This window comes from Cynocephalus volans, chromosome 7, assembly GCF_027409185.1.
Source record: "Cynocephalus volans isolate mCynVol1 chromosome 7, mCynVol1.pri, whole genome shotgun sequence".
Taxonomy (NCBI): Eukaryota; Metazoa; Chordata; class Mammalia; order Dermoptera; family Cynocephalidae; genus Cynocephalus; species Cynocephalus volans.
In genome coordinates, this window is record NC_084466.1 from 90,436,983 (window position 1) to 90,455,875 (window position 18,893).

Sequence of the window (18,893 nt, forward strand, 5' to 3'; positions counted from 1 at the left end):
TTATTAATATTGTGATGGTTACGAGACCTTGAACTCCTCAAGGACAGACACAATATGTGAATTATTTCCCTTCCTCCTCCCCCAGAATCTTCCTAACACTAGTACCCGGCTTTTGCATCTGCAGAACCCTCTGTTTTTGATTCTCTTTGGGTTCCTTGTCTTTAAATTATTTTACAAGTTTGAAATTGTAGATAACTGAGAGCGATGCAAAATAATTCTGGTCTATAGATTCGCAGATTTTACCTGTTATAGGTTGACCTGATCCCATCCTCACTGTGTGCAAAAAGCTAGTTAGGCCTCATTTGCACATCCATGTCAGTATTCTAGCTCTGCGTCTCTTCTTTGGACCGGCTGTAACATCTTACTCGTTTCCTCGTTCATAATGAGTTAAATAAAATCTTCAGCCCTTGCTCATTTTATATCTGGTGGGAGTCATGATTTCACCTTTTCTTGAAAGTATCTTTTAACATCGCGGTTCCTCCTTTACCAGAACCGTGAGTTTCTGCAGCAGGCAGACCCCACCTCTGAGTCTCCGTCCCGGGGCCAGACACCGGGCGGTGCAATCAGTGACTCCGTGTGGGAGGCAGACGCAGCAAAGCTGCCAGGCCCCGGGGAGGCAGGGGTTCAGCCTGCGCGTCTGGGAAAGGGGCTCACCCCGAACGCCTGGCCCCCGAGGCGGCCGCCTGGGCCCGTCCCCTCACGCGCTCGCCGCGCTTCTGCGCCCGGGCCCGGGAGGCGCGGGGTCCGCGGCGGCCCCTTCCTGGCGGGCGCTCGGGCTGGCAGGCGCCGTCCGCCCGCGGGGTCTCTGGGCTCCGCGCTGGCCGCAGGGCGCCGAGGCGCCTCTGGAGGGGGCGGTTCGCTGGAGTCGGAGAGCCCGGGGCCGCCCAGGAACTCGGGCGCGGACGGCGAGCGCTTCCTCCGGGCCGGCCGCCCGCACCATGCGGCCCCTGCTGTGCGCGCTGGCCGGGCTCGTCCTGCTCCGCGCCGCGGGCGCCTCGGCCGGTGAGTGGGGCAAGGGCAGGGGACCCGGGGCCGGAGACACCAGCGCTGGCGAAGTAGGAATGAGCACGGGAGAGACCGAGGGAGGAAGGGGGAGACAGATGCCAGGAGGGGAGAGACGGGGAGAAAAGAGGGGCGCAGAGAGAAAGACACAGACAAGGGCGGGCAGACGGAGACAGGAACAGAGAGAAAAGGGGAGAGGGGACAAGGAAACGAGAAAGAGAGGCTGAGACAGAAAGAGCTGAAGATAATCGGGCAGGAACCAGGACAGAAAGAAAAAGAGGAGGTGAAGTGGCAAGAGGAAGGAGGAGAGAGGATGGGGCGTTGAGAGAAGCGGAGAGACAGGGAACCGAGGTCAAGGGCGCAGCTGGTGGCAGAGGCAGAGGCAAGGACCTGGGCTGGGAGGTCGCGTCTGCAGGGTCGGGCAGCCCCCGGGCCGGCTCCACCCCAGGGGCCTGCAGAGGCAGCCAGGGCTGGCTTTACAGGGCATTGCACTGGAAGCTGAGCTCGGAAGGGCGCATGGCCCAGGCCTGGTCCAGCACAGCCATTCGGGAGCCAGGCAGGCGACCCCAGGAGAAAGGCCACTGCTTCACTTGCCAGGTGGCCAGAGGGACTTCTACAGTCTGGGTGAGGAGGCCAGCCTCCAGGGGCCAGCTTTCCAGGGAGCTTCCCTGAGGGCCTGAGCTGCGTTGGGGCGGGGAGGGGTGCAGGAGGGAGAGCCATCTGGGTGCTCCATTAGCTGGGTTCCTTGCCTGGCACTGTCCCCCACCCCCCACCAGCATTCTTAATGCTGCTTCTTCACAGGTGAGACTCAGATAGGGTGACTTACTGGGCTACAGCCCAGGACTGTGCACGAAGATGCTCTTTCCACGACCCCACGACCCTGCACATTGCACAGCACTTTGCAGTTCTCAGGCCACATTCCCGTTTACCCAGGGAACAGCGATTGCTCGTCCCAGTTGTCCAGGTGAGGGGAACACTCAGTCTCACAGTTGTGCCAAGACAGAGCCCTCACCAAGCATCCAAGCCTCCTGCCCCCTCAGTCAGGCCCTTGTCACCACCCAGGCAGAAGTGCCCTGTGCTAAGATAGAAGAGTCATTTTTGGGGTCCAGTGTACTGTGGGAGTGAGCACCAGGAGAAAGGACCCAGGCCGGCCCTGATCCTGGGGAGCCCCTACCTTGGGTAAGTCCTTCACCTCTTTGAGGCTGTTTCCTCCTCTGTAAATTGGGGAGCATGACACCCACCCTGCAGGGCTGTCTTCAGGGACTGGGTGAGAGAGGCAGTGCCCAGCAGGAAACGTGCTTCCACACCAGTTCTCTCATGCTCTCCATTGGTCTCTCTGAGCCTCAGTTTCTCCACCTGTTACAAGGCTGTGTGAAGAGTGGTGGGGACTCTACCCAGCACAGAGCCCGGCCCACAGTTCCTGTTCTCCCTTTTCCCTCCCTCCCTTTTACTCTCCCGCCAGCTCGGCCCCAGACCTGGGAGCTGAGGTCACTGAGGCAGTGCCTGGGGGAGGAGCTGGCAGCCCGCCCATAAGTGGCTTTAAGTGGCTCCACAACTGGTACATACACTTTAATTTAAAGCTGTTTTTAAACATTATTTAGACAGTTTGATCCAAGGTGCACATTTGGGTTCTTGTAGGTCTTGAGACAGCAACAAATGTGTCATGTGTATAGATTACCTTTGCCCCATACCTGTCCAACCCCTCATTTTACAGAGGTGGCAACTGAAGCCTCCAGGTGGGAGGCCCTTGACTTACACGAAGTCACACCACCACTGGGACACAGTATAGACAGTGTGAGGCAGGTCGGATTCAGATCCTGTTGCCACAACCTACTAGCTGTGTAATCTTGGTCATATTATTCAACCTTGACCTCTTCGATCTTTGCTTTTCTGATTTGAAAAAATAAATAAATAAATAAATAAGCAGTAGGGGTACAGATAAGAGTACTGACCTCACAGATAAAATTAAATGAGATCTCCCAAGTAAACTCTCCACAAAAAGCTTGGCACGTGATAAGTGATCACAAATCAATAGTGGCTTGGAATATAGAGTATAGCTATGCCCATTCTAAAGGTAAAGAAACCAGGGATCCAGCAAGTGGTATTGGCCTATAACAGAGAACCCAGAGAGCCGGGTCAGGGCTGAGCCTTTTGTGTCCTTGTTGAGAAGCCCATGCCAAGCATTCCTTGGACCCTTGCACCATCTGACTCCCTGCAAGGGCTTAGTCCTAGAGCAGACACCTCTCCATCTGGAGGAGCCCTGGTCAGAGTGATCTAGCAGAGAGCACTAACCTCATGTAGAGAGTGTCCTGGTTTGAGCTTCAGTGACTTACTTGCTCAGTGCTTTCATTTTCCTGAGCCTTGGTCTCCCCGCCTAGTAAATACCCCTATGTGGCATTTGCATGTCACTTGGCACTCCCAAGGCATCTTCAAATGCAGGATCTCCTTTGATCAACACAGCAGTCCTGCAAGGTAGACAGAGCAGAGCAGATCCCTTATAGAGGAGGACGCTGAGTGAGAAGCGGAGGGCACAGCGCCAGAAAGTAGTGGAATGGGACTGCATATCCAACGTGCAAGCTTGTGTTCGTTCCATAGCACACACAGCAAGGTTTATCCCAAATGGACTTTTTTAATTAATTAATTTTTTTTTAAATGCAGCTGGCTGGTACTGGGACCCGAACCCTTGACCTTAGTGTTAACAAGGCCACACTCTAACCAACTGAGCTAAGCAGCCAACCCTTGAATGGCTTTTTAGACCTTCTCAGCATCCTGGGGTTTTTAGAGTGTGTTAGTACATTATAGTTCAGTGGGTTAAAAAACACAGTGTTCCAAGACAGGAGTAATCTGGGTTCCCAGATGGCCCCAAGGAGCAGAACTGCCTGCCAGCCCTCACCACCAGCCAGTCTACCTCTGAACTGATATAGAAGAGAGAAATAAAGAAGAGTATAATTGAGGGCCGAGCCTGTGGCGCACTCGGGAGAGTGCGGCGCTGGGAGCGTGGTGACGCTCCCGCCGCGGGTTCGGATCCTGTGTAGGAATGGCCGGTGCACTCACTGGCTGAGTGCTGGTCACAAAAAAGGCACCAAAAAAAAAAAAGGAGTATAATTGAAAGGGGCTCTTTTTTTAAATTGAAATATAATTGATTATATGTATTTGTGGGGTACAGAGTTGAATATCAATACCTGGGTACAATACATGGTGATCAAATCAGGATAATTAGTACATTCGTCATTACACAATGTAATCGTTCTTTGTGACCCTTTACCAATTACTCGCTAACCCCCTGAGGGAGGCTGTTTGTTATAGCAGCTTAGCTTGCATCCCAAGTACAATACTAACTTAACCAGATACTGAATGTATTGGAATGACATCGGTAGGTTCTCAGAGTGATACTCAAGGCAGATCTGGAAATGGTCAAAGACCAGGGAAGAAGGACACATCCCTCCCCGAACAAAATATGGAGTTCTTCATATAATCATTTGAAAATAGTATTATGCAGCTTTAAAAGAAAAATTTTAAAACCACTTATGGTTTTGAATGAATAGCAAATTTTTATACAGATATTGGATATGGTAAAATTTATTATTCTGTTATATTAAATATGGTCAAATATAATTAACCCCCAAGTGGCCAGTGTTGCTGGTCAAAGCAGGGTGGGACTTTGATGACTCAGAAGGGACAGCAGCACTTCAGAGTCAGCACTGAGAAAGTACTTCTCACCAACCAGTGTGCAGAAATCATTTGAGTTGTTGTGGCCGCTTTCTTATTGTTTGGGTCCTGGATACAAAAGGTCTCCCTGTAAGGTCTGTAAGTGGGAGGGGACACACCCAGTGCCTGCGTGTCATTAACTGGAGCAGCTAGCCAGTGCCTGCCCCCAGGCCTCTGGGCTCCAGCTGCAGCCTGCTCTCCCCAGCGCAGGATGCTGCTCCACCCATGGCCCCCATCCAGGGTGCACGTCAGGCCCCGAGCAGGAGGCAGGCCAGAGAAAACAACCCAGCATCCAAGGAGGTCTTTTTCCCAGCTGGCAGGGCAGGGAGAGCAGGAGGGAAGGAAGTGAGGAAAGGAACCCTGGGGAGCCACAGCCTTGTCTGTTCAGGGTTCATTGTGATAACCCTTCAGCCTTTCCCACTTCTCTTGCTTGAGCTTCCTGCAGCCGTCTGTGTGTGTGTGTGTGTGTGTGTGTGTGTGTGTGTGTGTGTGTGTGTGTGTGTGCGCACGCGCACGCATATGCATGCACACTTGTGGGCATGGAAGGTGCCCAGTTCTTGCCTTACGGGAGCTTCTGGTCCAAGAAGAAACTTCTCCTTTCCTCACCCTGGTTCTGTCCTTGTCGCTAATTTTTGAGACCTGTCAGCAGGCTCTGAAGACAGGAGAATGAGGGATGAGCAGTGTCTCAGGCCCGCCCCACCCTAAGAGGCAGCAGAGGCTTAGGGAGGAGAAGAAATTCCACAGGCCCATGCCAGTTAGTGGCGAACCAGGCTGAGAACTGGGGTCTCCAGTGGGTGCTCTGCCATAGTGCACTCAGGCCAGTGGCACTGTGGCAAGGAGCCACGGGCAGGAGCAGGCCGTGCGGGGTGGCTGTGAGGCCCTGCTCCAGGCTTCCCCTCTCACTGAGCTCCTCCGAGGCCTGGACGAGCTCGTGGACAGTTGTTCCGTGATGCGCAGAGCACAGTTCTGTTCAGAGGTGAGGGATTAGTGCTGTGCGATTGTGGAGAGTGTCCTCAGCCCAGCCTTTTCCCTGGAGGGTTTTGGAGCCAAGTTAGACCTCATCACAGACACGTAGAAAACAGGGTGTTTTAGACCAATGGAGAGGAGCAGATTCATGCTGTTCGTGACTTCTGAAGCTGGCAGATTTCCACTTGGCCAGCAGGGTCGCACTGCTTCCTGTTGGCCTAAGCTAGGGGTAGGCTGTGAGGGCAAGAGTAGTTAGGGACTGGGAGAGGCAGAGCCTGTAGAGCGTGTGCGTGTACACACACTCACATGAGCACAGAGCCCCTCTTCCCAGGACAGCCTGCCCTGTGCAGGAGAACAGCCCTGCCTACCTCCTTGAAGTCTTTCCAGGCTGACTGCTCCCATTTCAGCTGAGACAAATGAGTCAAAATTTGGAATCCAAATTGGGTCTTTATTGGCTGGCCAGTGACTGTCCCTCCAAGAAAGTCTCAGAAGAGAGCAGCCCTGACTTGAAGTTTAGAGGGTCTTTTAAAAGGTACATTTTTAGGGCCTACCCTGTGGCTCACTCGGGAGGGTGCGGCGCTGGGAGCACAGCGGCGCTCAGCGCCGAGGCCACGGGTTCGGATCCTATATAAGGATGGCCGGTGCGTTCACTGGCTGAGCGCAGTGCGGGTGACACCAAGCCAAAGGTTATGATACCCTTATCAGTCACAAAAAAAAAAAAAAAAAAGGGTACATTTTTACATTAGTCACACAGTTAAAATTATCAAATAGTCACACATATACACACACACCCTCCTGGCATGAGGAGGGGGGTTGGGGAGGCCTAGCACAAGCTGATAACAGAAGCTGAAAGAAGCCAGTTAATCTCTCAGGGGCAGCTTGGGTGGGAAACAGCAAGCAAAATTCAAACTTCTCTAAGTGCAGGCTAATATTTAGTTTTTAACTTCTATCAAGGGGGCTGAAGAGCTGAGGGGGATTTTCAAACAACGTTTTCTAAGCAATTCAAACACTATTTAAACTTAATCCATCTACCTTGTCACACAGCAAGCAGTTTCACAGAAGCGAATTTCATATGTTATGAAAGTGGGGGTCACCCTATCTCACCCTCAGGGTTACACATTCTCAGCAGCAAAGCAGTCTCCGATCTTACCTAGAGCCTGCCAGCCTTCTCGGCAACTGTAAATGTACCTTTGGCTAACCCGTCCAGCACCGAGGCCTGACAGTTACAAGCGTTTTGCATTATGGACCTCAAGTCCAGTAGCTCTTCCCCCAACTCTATATCAGATGCCCATGGCCATGGCCACAGCCTTGAGAATGTCACCATCTGAAGCTGCTCCATCTCTAAAAGCTAAGCTTGCAATACCCATGACCACTTGTGCCTTCTGTTGCCACCACGACCTCATCAAGACCTCTGGTCCCTTCAGCACCCCCATTTCTATTTATTGGCCCTTTTCTTGGCTTCATTTCCTTCCTTATCCAAGTAGACTTCAGAGCTCGTCTGTTCAGTCCCTTGCTGGTCAAGTCGCAGTTCCTGGGCTCCTTGACCCCACCACACTCGTCCTGCAGACCCCAGGTTGCAGCTCCATTCCGCCCGTGTCTTTGCTGAGTGCTGCTGGGGGGTGGCTGGCGCTTCTAGGCTTCCTCACTGGGGCCAGCTCACCCTGCATGGTCCTCCCACACCACCCCCCTCATTCTCTGCATCCCCTTTTAATCCTCTCTCTACTCAGGTACCCTACCCAGTGGTGCGCTGATAGACTGACTCAGAAAACAAACAAAGAGTATTTGCTGACTATGGTGGTGTCAGTGTAAATATTCTTACCATGGCCGCATTTTAATGACTGTTTAACAATCCACTCACAGAATTCCTGAAAAGCTAACCACCAGCTCTCCTCCCTACATGGGTTTTCAGCAGCCGATTACACTCTTACTTCAGATAGTAAATAGAGGCTTCAGGTGGGAACTCAACGTGTTGGCCTTTAAGTAGAAGGTTATGTTGCCCCCTTTGCTGTGTCCCCTCTCTTCGTCCATGCATTGCCCCTACCCCGTCTCTTCCACGGCCTCCCATCTCTCTGGGAAATGCCTCCCCTTCAGTTCTCCTGTCTTCCTGTTCCCAGCCTGTAAGTACGGCTGTGTTTTCCAGCTTTTAAGAAAATGAAAGACAACGATCAACACTTCTCCAGACCTTGTTATCTGACCTCCTTTCCTGCACGGCCAAGCTGTGCGCAAAAGTTCTCCAGGATCTATGTTCTCAGCCCTGAACTCACCCGCCCCTCTCGTCCCACCACCATCTCAACTCCACTTTGCCCCACCACTCGGCAAAGTGTGCTGTGTGGAATTTAGCAGTGACTATCATGTTGCTCTGTTTCTCAGTCCTGACCTTGCTAGACCTCCCTGTTGCTGCAGGCAAGCTGACCTTTTCATGCTCGGTAGAATCTGCAAAGCTCTTGGCCTCTTGACCTCTGGGACAGCACCCTCCTTCCTGAGTATCAGCATTCTCCAAGGTTCCGGCCAACTCTGAAGTCCCACACGCATCTCAGAGCCACCAACTCTGAAACCTGAGCTCAGAGCCAGGGCTCTAAGACGTCTGGTGTGACTTTGGACATACTGTCTCACCCTTCTGGGGGTCAGTTTCCCAGTATGTAAATTGGGGACAACAACAGGTTGTTGGAGAGGCTGACTGAGTTAGCACATTTGCTCAGCACACCTCGTGGTGCACAGTAAGCACTCATCAGATGTCAGCTCTTACTCACTGGTCCCCAGTGTCAATGCTGCTGCTAAAACATCTCTGAAAGAAAGTGAGCCGAGACGCCAGGTACTGATCAAGCTTTATTAAAGGAAAAGAATCTGCTGGGCTGCACTCAAAAGTAGGGCAGCTGGGGCTGCCCTCAAAATGGGAGGACAGCACCAGGTGTGGGGGTGAGAGCTTATACAGGGTGCCAAGGGCTGGCTGGTACAATCAAGGAGGGGCATTATATTAATGGAGAAGCTGCACGACCAGGGTGGAGAACTGCATCCTTGTGGAAGCAAAAGGGTTTCTGTTTCTCAGAAATCATGAGGTTTCTCATAAAGGGAAGGGGGGAGGGGCTGGGGCCATTTTGTGCTTGGCCTTGCCTAAAATGGCACCAGTTATGTTTGAACGAATCAATCTCCACTCATTTTCGTCCTCTCTATTCCTAAGCTGCTGCCTAGGTTCATCACTTCTTCATCGCTTTTTGTGTGTGTGTGTGGCAGCTGGCCAGTACAGGGATCCGAACCCGTGACCTTGGTGTTATAAGGCTGTGCTCTAACCAGCTGAGCTAACCCGCCAGCCCCTCCTTCATCACTTCTTACCCTGATTACTGCAGTAACCTCCTGTCTTCGAAGACATGTTCTCCCAGTGCATTCTCTGTATTTTAGAAATTCATGTACGACTCTGTGGCTCTTCTGTTGCATAAACCCCCAAGTAAACATCATAATTGGTTTATTAAGGCCCTGGGATAAAGGCCCTTGGTTTCATTTCCAGGATTCACCTCTCCAGTCTCATCTCCCTCCAACCTGTATTTTCCAACTGCTCCAAGCTCCCTGGAGGGTTTCTACAAGAAGCCACGTTGCTTCTTGCCTCTCTGTCTTTGCACAGGCAGTTCTCCCTGGCTGAAACCAGGAGAGAACGTTCCTCCCTTCCTGACCTTCCCCAGTTGAGGCGTCACCTGGGTCCATAGGTGACTGTGGCCACAGAGACAGGTGAGTGATTGGGGTGGTCACACTTGCACACTGACCCACACCTGAGCATTCCTCTGGCACTCCTGTGGCTGTTTTCAGGACCCACCTCACTTGAGCCCAGTGTTTTACAGGGGTCTCTGGTGTTACTGGGAAACCAAGGGCCCCACAGTGACAAGACTTATTTCCCCACAGCTGCCGAACCCTTCAATCCCTCCCAAGGAGACCCAGCTTGGAACACAGGGTGTGACAGACACATGGCTGTCCAAAGCCATTTAGACGTCATCGAGGAGGTAATAAGGGTGATTTGGGAAGGTATGCAGCTTCAGAACCATTCGCCAAGCTGATGACTTTTTTGGGCACAGATGCAACCTTGCTTTGGAATGTCAGGAAATCCAGGCCGGTCCTGCCCCCTGGCCACCAGTTAAACATCCCCCTGCCCTATCTGTCCTAAAAGAACCTGCCTCCCCTGGGGCCTTGCTTACACACAGCCAGAGATCTGTGCATAATTACTGGAAGGCAAGGTGGAAATTCAGTCACCGTGATTGTCACATACCCACAGTTTGTAACTTGGGTCCATAAACTTTTGTGGGGGAAAAAATAATATTTTTATTGTCACAGACCTTTAGTTGGAATTTAGCATTCCCCTCCATTATAAATACAGACAGCAAGCCACAGCAGTATTAACAATACTATGACTTCATAATCAATAGAAATCACAGATTATTTAATCCTGTTATAGTTGTTATAAATATCTTAACATATCATTTACACTCCTCTTTGTGCCAGAGTGACAGTAATTGTTAAGCCCGATATATATCATGTTATTTAGTGAGTTAATAAGTACATATGGTATTATATCAAAAAATTTAATTTTTTACGCTTGAATAATATTTTAATGCAATTAGTGTCCTTGGTAATCCTGTTTTGTTTTTTACATTTAAATTATTATTCTGAGAGTTAGTCTGTAGGCTTCACCAGACTGCCAAAGGGATCCATGGCACAAAAAAATTGCTAACCCTGAATAAAGAAAATTTCAAAATTTCAAACCTGTTATTTGGCAGAGATGCCACCAGGGGGCGGGGCAACAAAAGGAACGTGCGGTACAGGGTGCAAAGTCTCAAAGGGAGAAAAGTATTCAAGTTGCTCCATGCCAAACCTGTGACCAAGTGAACCCACCGAGTGCCAGAACCATGAGGGGCCTTACAGAGCCCCCTAGGGTACTGCCATCTGGGGAAACTGAGCCAGGTAGGGGCAGAGCCTGACAAGCAGCACCCAGGTCCCACGGCACCCAGTTCTCTCCCCACCGCACGCTGCTGGACCAGCTTAGGATGTGGCTGATGACGCAGAACTTGGCACCACTCTTGTCCTTGACTTTGTCCCCCTCCTGCTCTAGACGGTGGAGAAGACGGTGGAGCACCTAGAAGCGGAGGTGAAAGGCCTCCTGGGCCTGCTGGAGGAGCTGGCCTGGAACCTACCCCCGGGACCCTTCAGCCCAACCCCCGACCTCCTTGGAGACGGTGAGCAGTTCAGGTGGCAGGACAGCCTCTGGGCCTCTGTCATGTGGGGCCGGGCAAGCAGGACAGAGGATGGCTGGTCCACTGCACAGTGTAGCCTGGACAAGCAGGGAGAGGCTCCAGCCCCTCCTTGGGACAGACATGGAAGACACCCCTTGGCCCACCCTCCACCCTGGGGTTGCTGCGGCCCAGTGTCAGGTCAGGGCTTCTGGAAGGGCTGGCCCCGTTCACCTGAGACGCACTCTCAGCACAGCCCTGATTCGGAAGAGCTGCCTCCTTCACTGAACTTTATCACATCTCACAGCTCCTCAGCTCTTTTTACCTCCCTTCTGAGGATCTACTCCTCTTCCACCCCAAAACCCCCTCAGGGAAGACTGGCATCCATCACGGGGCAGGCAGTGGTGGGATGGCCACCTGCTCCCTCCTTAAGCCCTGTGTTCCAGGGCACAGGGGTTCCCAACGGACTGGGAAGGGAGGGAAGGAAGCTGCCAGCCCCCACTGAGACGAAGGACCCATCAGCACCCCTGCTAGCTGACTCCCAGGTCGCCCCTCTCTTTCAGATGGCTTCTGAGCACCGGAGGTGGGAGAGCCCAGCAGCTGGAGGCAACACTCCTGCAGGACAGCGTCCCTCTGAGAACAGAGCCCTGTCTCCTCGCTTTCCTCCCCAGATTTGTGTGAAATAAAAGCTACTCCTTTGGTCCTCTCTGTCTGCTGACAGAAGGACCCCTATGACCACAGCCCCTTCTCCATCTGCTCCCCGCCCGGAGGCCCCCGCATCCCCCTCCAGGCTCAGACAGGACAGGGGTTGGTTCTCACAGGCAAGGCTCCCAATGCCCAGAACCCTGACGGGACACAGTGGACAAGCCCTTTGAGATGTGGCCCTAGACGAGCAGCAGCCACAGAACCACCTGGGAGCTTGTCAGAAACGTGGAGTCCAGACCCCACCCAGACCTCCCCAATCAGAATCTGCTTTTTAACGAGATTCTCCAGGTGATTCATGTGCCCATTAAAAAAAAGAAAAAGGAAAAAAAATTCTATTGGGGTAAAACTCACACAGTATAAGATTCACCATTTTAACCATTTTAAGCTGTACAAATTCAGTGGCTTCAAGTACGTTCACGATGTTGTGCAGTCATCACGATTGTCTAATTCCAGTACATTTTCATCACCCAAAAAGAACCCCTGTATCCATTCAGCAATTACTTCTCACTCCCCTCCAACCAGCACCCTGGAAACCACTAATGTTCCCGTCTCTATGGACTTGCCTACTCTGGACATTTCATATAAATGGAATCATGCGGTACGTGACCTTTTGTGTCTGGCCTCTTTCACTGAGCACGATGTTTTCAAGGTTAATTCATGATGTGTCATGTATCAGTACCTCATTCCTTTTTATGGCTAAATAATGTTCCATTGTACGGATGGATCACATTACTCATCCGTTCAACAATTCATGGGCATTCGGGTTGTTTGCACTTTGGGGCTATTATGAATAATGCTGCTATGGACATTCATGTGCAAGTTTTTGTGTGGACATATTTCTGCTTCTCTTGGGTCTATACCTGGGAATGAAATTGCCGAGTCAAATGGGAACTCTATGTTTAACTTTTTGAAGAATCATCACTGCTTTGCATTGCAGCTGTACCATTTTACATTCCCACCAGCAATGTTAAGTATGGGCTTTTCATAGATGCCCTCTAACAGGTTGAGAAATTTCCCTTCTTTTCTTAGTTCCTTGAGTGGTTTTTATCATGAAAAGGTGTTGGGTGTTTCAAATGCTTTTTCTGCATTGATTGAGATGATCATGTGTTTTTCCCCCTTTTATTACTAGCATGTATTACATTGATTGATTTGTGTATATTGAATGACCTTTATATTCCTGGGATAAATCCCACTTGGTTATGGAATATAATCCTCATAGTATACTGCTGAATTTGGTTTGCTAGCATTCTGTGGAGGATTTTCACATTTATCTTCAGAGTGGACATTGGTCTTTAGTTTTCTTTTCCTGTGATGTCTTTGTCTGGCTTTGGTACGAGGGTAACACTCATCTCCTGTAATGCATTAGGAAGTGTTTCTCCGCCCTCCCCCCAAAGAGTTTGAGGAGGACTGGTGTCACTTTTTTAAATGTTTAATAGAATGCACCAGTGAAAAAGGGCTCGCTGCTTAGCTCAGTTGGTTAGAGTGCAGTTAAATCACCATGATCAAAGGTTCAAATCCCAGTACCAGCCAGCCACCACTCACACACACACAAATAGAAATTCACCAGTGAAGCCATCTGGTCCTGGACTTTTCTTTGTAGGGAGGTTTTAGATCACTGATTTAATCTCTTTACTTGTTATAGATCTATTCAGATTTTCTATTTCTTCTTGAGTCAATTTTGGTAATTTGTGTGTTCCTAGGAATTTGTCCATTTCACCTAGGTTATCTAATATGTTGGTATATGATTGTTTATAATATTTTTTTATCCTTTCTCCTATTTCTGTAAGGTTGTTAGTAATGTCCCCATTTTCATTCTTGATTTTTTAATAATTGATTCCTCTCTCTCTCTCTGTGTGTGTGTGTGTGTGTGTGTGTGTGTGTGTGTGTGTGTCTAGCTAAAGGTTTGTCAATTTTGTTGATATTTTCAAAGAACCATTTTTTTTGTTTGTTTCATTGATTCTATTGTTTTTGCATTCTCTATTTATCTACACTCTAACCTTTATTATTTCTTTCCTTTTGGTTGCTGAGGATTTAGTTTTCTCTTTGTTTTCTAATTCCTTAAAGTGTAAGGTTAGTTATTCATTTCAGTCTTTTTTATTTTTTAACGTAGGCATTTATAGCTATAAATTTCCCCTGGCCACTGCTTGCACTGTATCCCATAAGTTTTGGTATGTTATGATTTTATTTTCATTAATCTCGAAGTATTTCCTGGCTTCTCTTGTGATTTCTTCTTTGGCCTACTGATTTTTCTTAAAGAGTGTGTTGCTTAATTCTTACAGATTTGTAAATTTTCCAGATTTCCATCCATTGTTGATCTCTAATTTCATTTCATTGTGGTCAAACTTTTAAAAAAAATTTAGATTGTTCTATGGTCTATATGGAGAGTTTTCCATGTGCACTTGAGAAGAATTTTTATTCTGTTGTTGGGTGGAGTGTTCTACAGGTCTGTTAGGTCTAGTTGGTTTACAGTGTTGTTCAAGTATTCTGTTTCATTGTTCATCTTTTGTCTAATCGTTCTATTCAATAGAGAAAGTGGGATGTTAAAGTCTCCAATTGTTATTTTTAAACTATCCCTCTCTTCAATTCTATCAATTTTTGTTTCCAACTCTCTGGGGCTTTGTTGTTATGTGGATACATGTTTTTAATTGCTATATCTTGATAGACTGACCATTTTACCAGAATGTAATGTTTTCTTCTTTGTCTCTTGTAACATGTGTCTTAATTTGTTCTGCCAATCTCTGCCTTTTAATTGGAGAGTTTATTACATTTGCATTTGAAGTAACTACTGATAATATTGATTACTAAAGTAATATGAATTGCTCCTCAATTCTATTACTACTATATTTTGTTATAGATGATTTCAAATGTACCATTTTGATTCCCTTCTCATTTCTTTTACTGTCTATTTTTTAGTTATTTTCTTGGTTGTTTTACTGGTATTACAATTAACATCTTATTTTATAACAATCTAGTCTGAATTAACACCAAGTTTCAATAGTATACAAGAACTTTGTTCCTATATAGCTCCATCATCTGCTCTTTTATTGTTATTGTCACAAATCACATCTTTATACATTTTATGACTATCAACATAGTTATAATTATTGTTTGGTGTAGTTGCCTTTTAAATCATACAGAAAAAAAGAGGAGTTATAAACAAAAAAAATACATTAATACTGACTTTTATATTTACCTATGTAATAACCTTTATGAGCGTTCTTTATTTCTTCATCCGAATTTGAGTTACTGTCCAGTATCCTTTCAGCTCAGCTTGAAGGACTTTCTTTAGCAACTCTTGTAGGGCAGGTCTGCTAGCAACAGATTTCCTCAGTTTTTGTTTATTCAGGATGTCTTAATTTCTCCTTCATTTTTGAAGAATATTTTGCCAGATATAGGATTCTTGATTGACATGACTTTACTTTCAGCACATTGAACATGTCATCCCACCGCCTTCTGATCTCCATGATTTCTGATGCAAAATTGGCTGTTAATCTAAGTTGCTTCTCTCTTGCTGCTTTCAGGGTTCTGTCAAAAGCCTTTGTCGTTGGACAGTTCGGTTATTATAGTGTATCTAAATGTGGTTTTGAGTTTATCCTACTTATAATTCACTGAGCTTCCTGTTTTCAGCCATTGTTTCTTCAAATTTTTCTCGTACTTTCTCCTCTTCTGTGATTTTCATTGCATATGTTGGTAAACTTAGTGTTTCACAGGTCTCTTAGGCTCTGTTAACTTTTCTTTTTCTTTCTTTTCAGTCTGGGTAATTTCTATTGGCCTACCTTTTTGTTGTTATTGTTTGCTGACAGCTGGCCAGTACAGAGACAGAACCTTGGACCTTGGTGTTATCAGCACCATGTTCTAACCAGCTGAGCCATCCAGCCAGCCCCATTGACCTGTTTTAAAGTTTGCTGATTCTTCTGCCTTCTCAAATCTGCTCTTGTAAATTTTTTGTTTGTTATTGTACTTTTCGATTCCAGAATTTGTTTGGTTCCTTTTTATAATTTCTATCTCCTTATAGATATTCCCTATTTGGTGAGACAGACACCATTCTCCTGGTTTTCTTTAGTTTGTTCATGGTTTCCTTTTGCTCTTTGAACTTTTTTAAGGCAATTGATTTAAAGCCTTTGGTAAGTCCAGTGTCTGGGCTTTCCTCAGTTTCTATTAACAGATTTGTTTTCTGTGTATGAGCCATACTTTATTATTTCTTTGCATGCCTCATAATTTTTGTTGAACACTGAATATTTTGAACACTATAATGTGGCAACTCGAGAAATAAAATTCTCTGCCCCTCCGCACTCCAAGTTTGTTGTTGCCACTCATTGTATTTGTTGTAGCTCGTTTAGTGACTTTTATTAACCAATTTTTTTAAGTTTGTATTCTTGTCAAGTGTGGCCCCTACAGTCTCTGGTCAGCTTAGTGTTCAGCTAGTGATTCAATGGATTTCCTTAAACACCTGGAAAAACAATAACAAGAACTTCTCAGTCTTTACAGATACGTTGTATGTGTGTTGGGGCACACTTCTGACACTCAGCCAGGCAGTTAATCACTCTGCCTTAGCCTTCAATTCTTGTGTACTTTCTGCTCTGGTCAGCCAGTGTTGAGAGCTTAGGGCCTTCTCTTTAGTAAACATGTGCCCAGCCCTGGGCATGTGTGTGGCTTTCTAGATTCCCAGGAATATGTGGGAGCTATTCAAAGCCTCCCAAAGCACTGCATTCCCCAGCCTTTCCTCCACAAGTTTTGTCTCCTGTTTGCCCCAACTGTTATCCCTTCCCCCAGGCATCAGTGGCTAATATGTTGGCCTTGAAATGTCCTCCTGGGTTGCCACCTTCACCCTGGAAGTGTTCCAAATTAGGCAAAATAAAAGTAAGTCACTTCAGCCAGACTTTCAGGGAGGAACCTGACAGATCAAAACTTTAAAATCCATAATTCTTGAGAATAAGGTCCATTCTGCTACCTCCAGTACTAGGAACCCCTACAGGGAATGTGGGATATTGTTTTCCATGCTGTTGCCAAGCTGGGGAGTGGGAAATGGGGCTGAGGCTAGCAAAATGCAACAAAGCTCTTATTGGATTCAGGTTGATTTGTTTTTTACTTAAGCCTGGCTGCTGTAAACTTCCAATTAGTTTCCAGAGTTCCAATAAAGTTGATTCTGACAGTTCTTGACAGCTTATTTGCTACTTTTGTGGAGGGACAGACTTTTGGAGTTCCCTACTTTACCATTCTTGATGACCACATTAAAGTTTAAGAAGCTCTGATCTAGTCTACCCCTCATTTTACAAAGACCCAAAGAGGGGAAGTGGTTTGTCCAGGATCACATGACAAATCTGTGGCTGAGCTGACATCAAAATAGGGGTAGTTGACTCCCAGACCAGAGCTCTTTCTTCTCAGGAACACATCAGCTCTTACTGTTGAGAAGGAAGCAGGCTCAGGCCAAGGAGCAGCTTTCCAAGGAGCAGGATCTGGGAATGCGTACCTGATTCCTTTACTGAGAGGGCTGCCTGTATGAGGCCAAGTGAAGGACTGAGTAATGACATCCCTGTCGCTTAGAGGAACACAGGCAGAGAGAACTTTCAGGTTTGATGGGGTAAAAATGTAAGTCTTTATCTGCCTGGGGAAATGAATTTAGCTTGATTTCTGTTTCCAGATCTCACTTCACTCCCTATCACCCAGGGCAGGAAAGAACCTACAGCACAAATAAGGGATCAAGTCCTAGGCTAGGATTATAACTCTCTGCCCAGGCCAACAGAGGATGGACAAAGCGTGGCATTTAGCCATTACTTTGACCACAGAAACCTGCAAAGTTTCATCTTTCAGATCTCTCTTCCAAAAGCTAGAAGTGCCTCATCCTTTCTTACACCCTGACCGAAATCTGAGCACACCTTGCCATCTGCTCACCTGTCCTCTGCATGAACACCCCTAGTCTCAGGAAGCATCAGATTGTAGCAGGTTACAGATGGAGCTTCCTAGTCCCCACACCTGCTCAGAATCTGCAAGGGTGGGGCCCATAAACCTGCTCTTTAGCAAGCTGCCCAGATGATCCTGATGCACACTAGTTTGAGAACCAACACTTCAGTATTGTCTACCCACCCACAAGGTGAGCACTCCAAGGTTCCTTCCTTAAATTTTGCACGAGGCCCAAGGTGAGGGAGACTTGAGTCTTCTCTGATGCCACTGGGTGGACGCCCCCACCCAGCTACTGAGCAGTGAGTGAGCAGGGGATGCAGGGTACAGTTGACAGCAAGGTGTCAAGACCACCCTGCCCTCATAGCTTACAATGTTTGGGGGCAACTGATGAACAAGTAGAATAGCAGTTTTGCCTCATGCACCTCACCCTAGTCCCAGCCCTGCCCCTAACACACAGTTTTCTTTTCAATGCCTCCACAGCTGCTGAAAGTTCATTCCGGGAATGCATCTCGTGCTTCACCCTCTAGTTGCTATTTTAGAAGTGTGATAGATGTGTGGCACAGACTGGGCTGGACTAACATCTCCAGGAGGCAGGAAAGGACCCAGTGTAGCTGTCTCCCAGAAAGATGACCCATAAGGTCACATCTTCCTCCCCATTTCTGTCCTGAGTGTAACCAACAGGGTTGATCCCAATCTCCCACGGACTTAAGAAGACAGTAGGTGCCTTTGCCTCTGGGGAGATCTCAATGAGGAATTTATGCAGTCCTCCAGCCCATACTTATACCATGGGGGGATCCCTTGGGCATAACCAAGAGGGCAACCAGAGGCACAGGAAACCAGAGAAAACCAGATCCAGGATGAACACAGGTGGTCCCCAAGTGTGCCAGAGGTCTCAAATTCAAAGGCCTGCAGGGGTCAAGTAGGTAACATGGACTTGGTGTGAACAATCAGGAGTGGTGGGCGAGCCGCTGCAGGTGGTGCTTGGGCTCCCCTGAGCTGGGGCAGCGGGGCTCTAGCGACTCAACCATGCCCCCACAACACCCACAACCAGCCCAGCGACAACCACCGAGCTGCCGCAGGAAGCACCTTGGGCTCTCCCGAGTCACGGTGGTGTGGGGCTGAGGGCGGGTAGCGGCTAGCCAGTACAGGGATCCAAACTCTTGACCCTGGTGTCATCAGCACCACTAACCAGCCAGCTCCCCAGATTTTTAAATATATGAAATCTTTCAATGTTTAAATATTGGCAACATATTTATTTTTGGTTTTTGTTTTTGTGGCTAGCCAGTATGGTGGCAACAAATTTTTATTTGTGGAAAGACTTCTTGGGGATCAAAGTAAATACATCTAGAGGCTCAATACTGCCTGCTGGGCACCAGGCTGAGACCTCTGGTGCAGATATCA

The 18,893-nt window shown here is 48.0% G+C and overlaps 1 protein-coding gene across 1 annotated transcript; it reads left to right on the plus strand.

Moving 5' to 3' along the window:
* Positions 1 to 608: 608 nt before the first annotated feature.
* Positions 609 to 11,626, plus strand: PLAC9 (placenta associated 9). Its single transcript, XM_063103298.1, has 4 exons — positions 609 to 1,002; positions 9,568 to 9,665; positions 10,769 to 10,892; positions 11,450 to 11,626. Exons 1-4 carry the CDS (start codon positions 939 to 941, stop codon positions 11,458 to 11,460), a joined length of 297 nt encoding a protein of 98 aa, XP_062959368.1. The 5' UTR covers positions 609 to 938; the 3' UTR covers positions 11,461 to 11,626.
* Positions 11,627 to 18,893: the final 7,267 nt, after the last annotated feature.

Coding starts and splice junctions, on each gene's coding strand:
- PLAC9 (XM_063103298.1), top strand. CDS start 939: ATGCGGCCCCTGCTGTGCGCGCTGGCCGGGCTCGTCCTGCTCCGCGCC. Junction 1,003..9,567: donor CGCCGCGGGCGCCTCGGCCG/GTGAGTGGGGCA, acceptor ATTTCCCCACAG/CTGCCGAACCCTTCAATCCC. Junction 9,666..10,768: donor ATTTAGACGTCATCGAGGAG/GTAATAAGGGTG, acceptor CTCCTGCTCTAG/ACGGTGGAGAAGACGGTGGA.